At 35.6% G+C, this 11,243-nt stretch overlaps 2 protein-coding genes across 2 annotated transcripts in view; both read right to left on the bottom strand.

The window, feature by feature from the left end:
* The window catches only part of LOC106527376 (uncharacterized), a 5,105-nt gene extending 1,301 nt beyond the window's left edge, over positions 1-3,804 (bottom strand). Inside the window, exons 1-6 of the mRNA XM_014022240.1 lie at positions 3,682-3,804; positions 3,163-3,332; positions 2,885-3,024; positions 2,642-2,798; positions 2,442-2,556; positions 707-767 (exon numbers count right to left, since the gene is read on the bottom strand). Coding sequence (XP_013877694.1) covers positions 707-767; positions 2,442-2,556; positions 2,642-2,798; positions 2,885-3,024; positions 3,163-3,332; positions 3,682-3,782 — 744 coding nt within the window. The 5' untranslated portion in view covers positions 3,783-3,804. The remainder of the gene's footprint in view (positions 1-706; positions 768-2,441; positions 2,557-2,641; positions 2,799-2,884; positions 3,025-3,162; positions 3,333-3,681) is intronic.
* Positions 3,805-10,163: 6,359 nt separating this feature from the next.
* Positions 10,164-11,243, bottom strand: part of LOC106527375 (cytokine receptor common subunit gamma) — a 14,659-nt gene continuing 13,579 nt past the window's right edge. Inside the window, exon 8 of the mRNA XM_014022239.1 lies at positions 10,164-11,037. Coding sequence (XP_013877693.1) covers positions 10,840-11,037 — 198 coding nt within the window. The 3' untranslated portion in view covers positions 10,164-10,839. The remainder of the gene's footprint in view (positions 11,038-11,243) is intronic.

The following is an 11,243-nucleotide window of genomic DNA, read 5'->3' as shown; positions in this document are numbered from 1 at the left end:
TGTCCCGAGGACACACAAAACTGTCCGTCTAACCAAGTCTTACAATCTCATGTCCGTCAAAAAGTGTTTTTCGTAGATTATTTCACTTAATTTGAGAAGAGTCAGACTGAAGAAATTTAAAGTTATTACAGGTTAGTTCTGATGTTAAAAGCACAACACTATATTCTTAGGTTTTCCTTTTTATAATGTTGACAATGTTTAATCTATTATGTTTTGATATAGATTAGTTACATGTCCGAATTATAACAACACATAATTAAAACGTTATGATAACAGTAGATGAGATTTTTGTCTGAATGCCTGTGATTCAGCCGTAGGTCAGTAGGGGGCGAACGCAGGCATTGAAGAATCATGTATAAATTGATGTACTTCCTGGTTTTTCGCCAGTGTGGTTTCCTTTCAGCTCTGGTGGCAATGAAACCTCACTCGGTTCCAGAATTCTGGTTTTGTATGGTTTATTCCTTCTACAAATCATTTTATTTAACAATCGTGGTTTTCATATTGACTTCAGTCTATTGAATACGTATTTTCTTACATGATGACAGTGACATCCTGTAGGTTAAAGCACATTTTTGAAGAAGCTCAGCCTTACACTAAGCACAACTACAGATGTCCCTTCTGTTCATTGCGTTCAGTAACTGTAGCTTTGAAAGCTAACTAATAAATGTTCATGAGAAGTTTATGTGAAKGTTCTGGGTGTACTGACCTTGAAGTCGGGAGACTTCAGAGAGGGTTTGGGAACCACTGAGATGAAGATGATTCTGAGCCTGAATAGATGTTAGAAACATTCATAGAATCAATTATCTCATAAACCAACCATCCATTTAAAGGCATTTCARTCTCAACCATGAAACAACATTGATTCAATAACCCTTTCAACACTGGTTATGTGGCGAGAAATGGATGATTGTTTGATGGTTGATCCACCATCAGTCGTCGATGTTCACCAAAATTCAACTTTTTTTGACCATAATTCAACWTTGAATTAACATCTTTTGCTGTCTGGGATCACAGGGACACATAAAGAGATAAACAAGCCTAACAGTGCTGCCGTCTCAGTCGACATATTTTGAAGGATCCATGCAAGATGACGGGCGATATGCATAGCTTTACATTTTCTTTTGTACTTTCTTTTCTAAGCACTTTTATAAATTAGAATCACTCGGAGAGTGCAAACCTCCGCCAAGACCAATTTCCCCCATCCTGTTAGAGTTAATGCGCAAAAGCAGAGATGGAAACACATTTGTTGAATAAGTTCTGACGTAGYGAACATTTAAGCAGGCAGTATGCATGGGATTTCTTCTCGGTGGAGTCCAATGTGAAAAAAAAAAGACTCATCACCCGACGTTATTCATCGTCAAACTGGTGTCAGATTAAGCTCCTAAGTTTTCATCAGTCACATTTCACCATGTAAAACGTCGGTTTTATCTCCTTGTATGAGTTTGTACTGGTTTGACTCTTTATAAAGTGCTTCCTGGCTCCCCCCGTCCCCAAACTTTGAGGCCCAGCAGCTCTCTGTTTAGTAGTGAGAAACTGTTTTGATTGATTGTTTCGGAAATGTGGTGTGTTTGAGGAAATGGGAAAAATAAGTTTCATGGTGCAGTCGCACTTCCTGGTCACAAAATGTTCTGTAAACGTGCATATTATGGCAAAAATTATTCATCATTAAAACTGGTTTTAACATTACTTTAATAAAGTTTGAAGTCCGTGCTGTCCAATCCAGCTCACTGTTTTTTTTACAGAAGCCCTGTGAAAGCATCACAGCTTTGCCGATCTCAGAGTGTTAAAAGAAAAGAAATTCCTGTATCCGCATCGTGATCCGGAACATCACCAAAATTTATTGGTGTGTTCCTTGGCCCAGTACCCACGTGATAAAAATGTCATGACAATCCGTCTTCAAGTTTTTGAGTGATGCTGTCCACAGACAGAACGACAGACAGACATACGCAACTGAAAACATTACCTYGCCCTCGGCGGAGGCAACAATCCAGACACATGAGTCAACGTATTTAGTTGCTGATTACAGGTAAATCATTTTGGTTCTTGCTTTTGTATTTTTTTATTTAATTTTTGTTGCTGCTCCCTGCTGCAGCCATAGCAAGCCGACGTGCATGAAAGATYTGCCAATTGTTTTAAGCTGGACACCCTTCTTAACACAACCTTAGACCACTGAACTACTGCAGCAAACTGATCCTTGAGCGCTGATGAAGATCACTGCGCCAAAGAGAAAAAGATGAAAGAACAAAGGATTGATTGAAATGCTGAAATACGTGTTTGTGAGGCAGAATGAAGACAAATGTTATGCGAAGAAGAGTGCAAAAGGATAATTCCTAAAGAAGCAGGAAACTAGAATATCAGAAACAAGATATTAAAGGATTAGAATATAAGATGTATAAAAATTGAATCAATAACAAACCTCCAAAGCATGCTGGGAGACCCACCTGTCATGTTTCATTAGCAGCAGGATCAGTAGGATGAAGCCGATGACCCCCACCACATAATGCACTGGTGTCCACACAGACATTGACCCATCTACCTTTTTTACCATAGTTGTATCTGGGAGGGAAAAAGGAGAGATGTAGTTCAGTGTTTCAACATTTGTTTATCTGCAGATGTACAAACTAACAGCTTGCAGTTTTACTTGGGCTCTTATCGAAGACCACCGGCTCGCTCCAGTCGCTCCAAGATTTTGAGTCTTTATCTGGGCCACATTTGCTTCGTACCTGCAGCTCATATCTGGAGCTGTTGGAGGGGGATTCAATGCAATAATACTGCCTGTCATCAACAACATCAGAGGGCTGAAAAATATTAGAACAAGTTGATGGAATTAGAAATTTAAAACAAGTTTCACAAATGAAAAAATAAGGAACCAGTTGCCGCCGACCTCCCATATGTTGTTGTTTATTCTGTGTTGGACTTGACTCTGAATCTTCACATGTCCTCTATGAGTGTGGTTCCAGTAAAACCACAGGTTGAAGTCAGATCCTTTTTTTACCGTCAGGTTGGATGGTGGCTTTAACTTGACTGGTGACGGCACGAACAGAAGAGACAGGAAATGGGATTATTTCATACTTTATGTTTATGATATATGTTGGAYGAAATCCTTTTCTTCTAAAACGAGTGCAGCTTCATTTTACGTTACACAGCAAAACATGTCCATACCTTTCATTGGCGGCTTATGATACTGATGATACACCTCACTGCTGTTTCTCAAGGTCGTGTAAAATTGGTGAAGCCTGAATATTATTTTTTTCAAAGCCCGAATGCATCCAGTATTTGTGCCGTTTTCTGATAAGTATTCAGAACAGTTTGTTTCTGTTTCATGAGTGAACCTGTGTAAAAATAGGTTTTAGAAACTTATACAAGTAACAGTCCAAAATTTATTGCAGTTTATTATCTTTGTAATCTGTAATATTATTAGTTCTTGTACATTTTACAGATAAAATAATACAAAAATACATTAACATGTTAGCTTTTYTGCTTATCTTAACAGTTATGCAGTATTTTGTATAAAGCATCAAACAACTTGTTCATATTTTCAGCTAAGAACAAAATACAGTTCATGTAAATACATTTTTTTTGTAAATTTGGACTTCAAGGACCTTTTAGAGAACTTTACATTCAGAACATTTATCTTGAAAAGAAAGTGAAAGCTTGGCCTGTATGGTTCATTTTAACTACAACATGTTTTCCTCATCAGGTACTAACCGGCTGGAAAAGGTGTAATTGACCTCTGGAATACCATTTTTATTCCAGAAACATTGAACATACTCCAAATTCATCGCAACACACTCCACACCTGTTCAAAACACAAGACATTAAACAAACTGTAACACTGCTGCAAATATAAATGATATAAGAATCAGCCTCCATTACTGCAAAGCCAAACTCTCATTAAAACTCTGTAAAAATGTTGGCATTCTAATCATTTTTTGTGTTTGCTGAGGTTGATTTGTTTATTAGATGTAGACATGCTCATCGAAATCTGTCCATTGATTCTTGAGATATTTTGCTAACAGACAAACAAACTCAGAGGCATACACTTGTTCTCGATCACCCGCGAAAAACCAGCAAAACCTCAGCTTGTTGAAAACTGTCTGACTGCCAAACAACCCGAGCTGAAAATTTCTGTTACGTACAACTAAAATAACATCTGACCACATAAAGGAAACTTGCTCAAATGAAACTTTGCACCTGTGATTTTTCAGCCAGCCTCACAGTCTCAGCATGACGGTTTGAAAATGTCTCTTTGAAGACACGAGTGAATTTTTAAATCTACGGTCTGCACACRATTTTATCAAATCTCAGCCTGGAGAGGAAATATTCTGAGTGTGGGCCATCATACAAAACAAAAACAGCAATACATTATTGTCCAACTAAATATAGATGGCATGTTTTTGTTATTTTTCAGGAGCCAAATAAAAGAATGATGAACTTTATTTGTCTTAAACTTGGACTAACATAAGTTAATAAGAAGAAGCAAGAAAAGGTTTTTAATAATGTTTTAAAACATACTGCATAAAGACTTCTAAATTAAAACATGAAGGACCCATGGCATAGGCAGTATAGGCATTTGCTAAGGGTGCCACAAATGAAGAATGGAAAAAACTTTTTTTATCAGAAAGTTTATTCAGTCTCTAACTTATAAAGGAAACTTGTTCTGTGGGTTTCTCAGCCATGAGGTGTTATATGGTGCAGAACATACTGCATGATATACGATGCAGTCAAGACTAACAACTGATGCTCAGCGTGGCAATATAAAACAAAATGAGGGTAATGAAGGTTTCAGTTTTTATCTAAGATAAAGTTGAGCTTAAAGTCTGGTTTTCAGTGTTCTACCTTCATAAAATGCTGATTTTATGTTGTTTTATTAATCCCGAGAATTGAGTAAAATGCCCTTCAAATGGAAAATGCATAGTTTTGAGCAGATCTTTTACAATTTTAATATACTGGACCCCCTAGAACTGCTTCACTCCACAGCTGCTCGTTAACGTGAACAGGTGTTCCTTGTTGCTGTCAGCAGATGTTGGCAGGTAGACTCCTGCTGTTCTGTTTCAAATGAATCAAACCAAAGACAAAACAATTAAATTTGGTATTTGTATCTAAATTGGCAGTGGGATTTAGAAAATTACACAAGGGAGCACCACCTGAAATCTTGTCTAGGGTTTAAAATTGTCTATAAATGGATGCAGGCATCTGAATCTAATTTTTCTGCTGTTTATGAACGGGACAAAAAGTCTGCGGTAATTATTTCGACACAATACCAAACTTCTGCAGAATCTCGTAAATATACGTCTTCTTTCCCACCCTCCACATCCTCCCAAATATATTCCACATCGCATCGAAAAAAAGAAAAACAAAGTTTTAACAAATCAAGTATTTTTTTTCTGAAGTTTTCGCAGCTTTAATCTATCTGAACGTCTCAGGAAGTTTGGCAGGAAGAGGGTAAAATAAAACTGACAAAGATCAGATTGCGTCGTTAAAGCAGACGCCATAGTCCGTCAAAAAAATCTGTGGGGAGAAAAATGTGTTATTTTCTTTGAACGAACGCCTAATACTCTGAAATGTTTGAATCTTTTTGGTGAAATTTTCTGGGTAAATTAACATAAAATGCGTGGCAGCCCAGGATGTTGTGACACTTTATACTTTGTTAAAGTTATAAATGACTCATTTCCACACTAAATTTGAGCTCACTGAGTTATGGTCATCTTTTTGTCTCCAAAAGGGAAATTTTGGGGTTTGTTAATCCTTATCAGTTATAGATGAGCATCCTGCGATTATTGATGAAAAATCTAAACGTTTCTGAAATTTGACAGAAATGAAAGTATCACTTTTCAGCAACTGATGAAAAGTGAGAAGTGTCATGCCTTTTTGTGACTTTCTTTCTCAGAGTTATTAATATATAAAAAGTATAAACATTTAATTTATTTAGAGGTAACTGCAGTTACAGGATACATTATTATTCATTATGTAACATTTGACAGCGTTTTGATGTCACATGATGACAAATCATGAATGAACACTTAAAAGGAACAAATGTCATGAAGGGAATTTTTCTAAAGTTTGGCTCTGTACACTCAGCAGAACTTAAATCCTTTAGTTAATGCTCAATGATAAGTTTTTATTTAGAATATTAGGAATTATCACAAATATCAGCTAGCTGTCCTTCCGATCAATTTGAAAGATTATGAATCAATCCACCACGTTTTCAGCAAATCACACACTTAAACAGACTATAAAAATGATAATTAGTTATTATAATATCAAACCTATAATTCATGAGATGATTAAAGATCTTACCAGGAGGTGTTCTGGCCAGAACTTGTCCGCTCAGACAGATAAGCAGAAGCAGCGGAGGCAACATCGTAGCCGACAGGTTCAATGAGGTTCAGCGATGAGTGAGAGTTTTCTGTTATCTTCGACTTCCTCTACAACCTCACCACTGTGGGTTGTAGTTTTCCATTCAGCAAAGCTCAATGTTGACAGAGGCGTTGTTCACATCCTGACACACTGGGACACTGAGCACAACCCAGAGGGGGGTTTTTTAACGACTGTTCAAAAAACTCGAGTCGTCTTTATAGTAACATGTATCGTTTTTAATCTTTCCATCAAAAACAAAACTTTGCTGATTTCTTAGGAAAGATGTTTTATGTGTTGATAAAATGCAAACAGTCATGTCAAGTGAAAAGTGAAGCGAGTAAATAGGTCCATTTTTCATTTTAAAGGTTTTATTGCAATTATATTTATTCATATAAGCTTGTTTCTGAGCTTTTTTGTTAATTACTCCCTAAATATCCAATACTGTTAAAATGGATTCGTAAGGATTTAAAACATTTACTTATTGAACAAATGTAATAAACAGCCGTTGTTCATAGAATTCTAGATAAATACAATCAAAATAAAAGACAGTGCCTTTGAGTTGGACTTGCGAAAACAACAAAAACAATCCATACTGAATCTGAAAGTAATGTTTTAAACAAAAAAATGTCACGTTGTAAATGTAAAAATGAAAAAAAAATACTCATGAAGTATGATATGATGGCAGATATTTAGGCTGAAGTGATTAACCAATGCAAGATTTACTGTATACTTTATATTTATACTTACTATATCATCATTAATTGTCAGGAGCAGAGACTTGAGTTGGACCTCAGACCCATATTTTACATAAAACTAATAAGTAAAACAAATCAAGTTTTAGTGATGCATAAGTGTTTGCATAAAACTTATTTCATCAGCTGCAGGAAAAAAAAAGTCTAAAAGTAACCATAAGATGACTCACTAACTGCTCTGATATAGTTTTACTTGCCACCAGCTGTTTCTGCATATGTTACACCAAAAAAAAACCCATTTTCTGTTTTTTTTTTGTTTTTCTATCACAGAAAATAACTTTGAAATAAAACATTCAGAAGCTTCACAGAAAGTTCATGCAGGTGGTTTTCTGTGACTGTGTGAAAGTGAAACTCAAAAACTGGAGTTTTTTTCATTTTGAAAGGTCTAAGTCAAAATGTCTTCACAAGGAGAGTAAATTATACAATAATTTGCTATAAATCAAAATTAAATTGTAGAATGTGGTGTGTAATAAACCCTAGAATACAGACAAATCTACTTTGACCTCACCATACCAGGTACAGTACATTCCCTCTTATATGGTAAATGTTTCATATTTCCTCACTGATGCCTACGGTTTTCTTTCTACCTGTTTTAACTATTTTCCCACAAGAACTGAAACCACAGTTGTAAAGTAATTAAGTACAAATACCTTGTTACTGTACTTAAGTAGAATATTTGGGTATCTGTACTTTACTTGAGTAATTATTTTTCAGCCTACTTTTTACTACTGCTTCTTACATTTTCACACAATTATCTGTACTTTCTACTCCTTACATTTTTTGAAAAAGGCAGGAAAGTCGTTACTTTTATTTCATTTTTGCTTGTTTTTATTCCAGCTTGTTGTAAAAAATAAATACCATCCATATAAACTGTGCCTCCTAGATAGAGTGAATTTAACTGTGGTTGAATGAGAAGTATAAATATATAAATTTCTGATACCGTATTATTTTGTACACAAACAAATCATGTCACACTTGAGCAGGACATAATCATTAAAAGAAAAAGACTAAAGAAGTATTTGTGTTTCATGAATTAAGAAGTATTTCTATGTACTTCTTATGAATTAAGAAGTATTTGTATTTAATGAATTATATTATTGCATTTGCCCACAGCTGTCAGATAGATTTTTAATTTTGGGGAAAAGGTTTGGACACCCTTGATATATGTGATATATGTATATAAACTGAAACAGCTGGACTAGTGCATCCTAAATTTAACATCCATTCATTCTTTTAATACAACAGTCATTTCTGCAGTTTTTGGGGAGGTCACCTCCTRATAAATGTCATTACAGAAAATCTAACTTCTCATTTTAAATCAATACTTTTACTTTTAATACTTAAGAACAAAAAATATCAGATACTTTAAGACTTTTACTCAAGTAATATTCCTAAAAGAGACTTTAACTTTTACCAAAGTAATTTGATTGTACTTTTACTCAAGTATCACTTTGTAGTACTTTATATAACACAACATAACAGTCATTTAGTTTCTGTGTGGCTTTGCAGAGTTCTTTTAATGCTTCTGATACCTTAAACACTTACCACACACAAGAGAAAATAATTAGAGTGAATGAACAAAATTTACACTAACAAATACTGAGGGACTTTGGGGTTGTATCAGTAATAACAGTATCACCTTTGGAAAAAAAAGTAAAAGATAATCATTATTTAATTTCATAAATATGCAAATGTCATTTCTTTGAAAATTTCAATTTACTGACATAAAACTGGGCTTCTTTCTTTCAGATGAGTGCCAAAACAACAAACAAACACGCAATTGATGTTTTTGGGAGTTTAGTTAGAATCCAAAATCAGCTTTTTTGTTTGGCTGATGTGAAGCGACCATCCACACAGGGATACTTTAAAGTCTCCATCTCTTTCTTCTGCCACTTATCCATAGCAGGAAGCAGCAGGTCCAAGAGGGAAACCCAGACATGCCTCTCCCCAGAAATACTTTCCAGCTTGTCCTGGGGCAAGGTGTTCCCAGGCCAGAGAGGATACGTAATTCCTCCAGTGAGTCCTGGGTCTTCCCTGGGGCCTCCTATCAATGGAGGCCCATAGGAGGCCTCCTACCTCCTATCAACTTCATCACTAGAAGTGTACATAAATTTTTTTTAAATGATTGTATCGAAACCGAAATGGCATTTTGAATCCGCAAAATGGTACTTTTTTGAAAAAAAATCTTACATCACCTATTTTTGTGTTTTTGTGTATAGACGGCCAAAGCACAGCCTTTTGAAAATGATAACTTCATTGCCCCGTCTCAGTTCTTACCTGTGTTGTGAAGCTTTGTGAGCCTGCTTCACACCGTGGTTACTGTTTTTGTGGTGTACAGCGTTACAGTGCCACATAGGCAGCAGTAACATGGTATTCCTTTCCTTTCAAGACATTTCTAGAAATGGTGATGGATTTACGAGGATATTTTTAGAAATAAGTTATTGGATTGTGTGTTTCTTTGTGGACAAGGCCTAAGAGACATATTGAATCCCACTACTGTTGTCCTCAGCAAACTCAATGAGCTCATTCTGAATTTGGCAGCACACTTCCATGTTGGAAGGGTAAAGAACCGAGGACTATGCACACATCCTTGAGGGACTCCTGTGCTCAGTTTAATGGAGTGATATTTTACCATAGACACATACGGTCTGTTGGATGAATATGAAGGCCAAAACACAGCTAATAAGTGAAGTTTCACTTTAAGCTGCTGTGGGAGGACTATCAAGTGCTATTTTATTTTATTTTTTTTTAGTTGTGCAGGACGTGCGATCTTGACCTCTGTGAAGACTGCTTGAAATGAAAAGAAATTATTGGGGGTGGAAAAAAGGTGGGATGCTGCTGGCATTAATGTGACCCATGACTAGTTACTGGAAACACTTCTTTAACCAATCAAAACCAACAAAATAAACAAATTATATGAATAAAATCAGGTTAGCATAAGAGCAACAGTTATCTTGTTTTTAAACATTAAACAGAAATTAAATTCTGTTTAATGAAATGTAACAAACTATACAATTCAACTTAAAATTAACTGCAATTAGAATGCATAAATAAATGAGTAAACAGCATGCCTTTATTTTATTAGAAACATAAAGGGATTACAATGTCAACAAAAAACTCAGAAACTTAGACACGCCAGCTTTCAGTGCTTTTTACTTTATGACGTTATAGGTTTTTGTCAATGTGATTACATGTGAGCAAAAGAGTTGCTATATTCAAAATACATTCAGTCTGTGAAGCATTAGCATTGGAAAAACACAAGAGTAAAAAAGGCAAAAAAGAAGCAGGATTTTAAAAAATATATAATAAAAACAAAATGAAAAATGTAAAAAATATAAAACACATCATTTAACAACACAATCAAATAGAACATTTTGAAATTTTTGGTTATGTTTGAATTATTCTTAGAATTATAAATTCAAATTCAAAAATATTTTATTGATCCCAGAGGGAAATTAAGTAATATTGATAATGGAAAGAACATTAAACATTTCACCACTGCTGGGTTGGTTGCAGAACCAGTCATCAGATGTATTTTATTTTTGATGAATCAAAACTCTGAATGGCTGCAGAAAGAATATGGTTGCTTTACACAAAGGTTGCTATACTATATTTGTATAAAACAAATCCTTCCAGTCAACTGAAACACCTTCCTGAATCCAAAATTGAATGCGTTTAGACAGAACTTGCTGCTCATCTTTAGATATTAGACCTGGAGGAAAGTTGTTCACGGGTCCTCTGACTCGTTCATGCCGATGAAGACGGAGCAGTCGGTTTGATTGGTGGTGTCGCTGAGGTCGGAGGTGTCGGAGCTGTTGCTGTCGAAGCGTGACACGTAGGTGTACTCGCGCACGGGGCAGGCCTGCTCGTTGTAATTGGCTTTGAAGCCTTCTTTCATCAGGCCTTTGGAGAACTGAAACCAATCCTTCAAAAGGGTAAAGGAAAAGAAAATCTGTATCAGTCTGTTTGTCTACCTCAGCAGCTGTCACACTTACGCACATTTTATTCATATACAGCGGGTAAAATAAGTATGGAACACATCACCATTTTTCTCAGTAAATATATTACTAGAGGTGCTAATGACATGAAATTTTCACCAGATGTTGGTAACAACCCAAGTGATCCATACAT

The sequence above is a fragment of the Austrofundulus limnaeus genome, unplaced genomic scaffold (genome assembly GCF_001266775.1).
Source record: "Austrofundulus limnaeus strain Quisiro unplaced genomic scaffold, Austrofundulus_limnaeus-1.0 Scaffold321, whole genome shotgun sequence".
NCBI lineage: Eukaryota > Metazoa > Chordata > Actinopteri > Cyprinodontiformes > Rivulidae > Austrofundulus > Austrofundulus limnaeus.
This window is presented reverse-complemented; position numbering and strand designations above follow the sequence as displayed.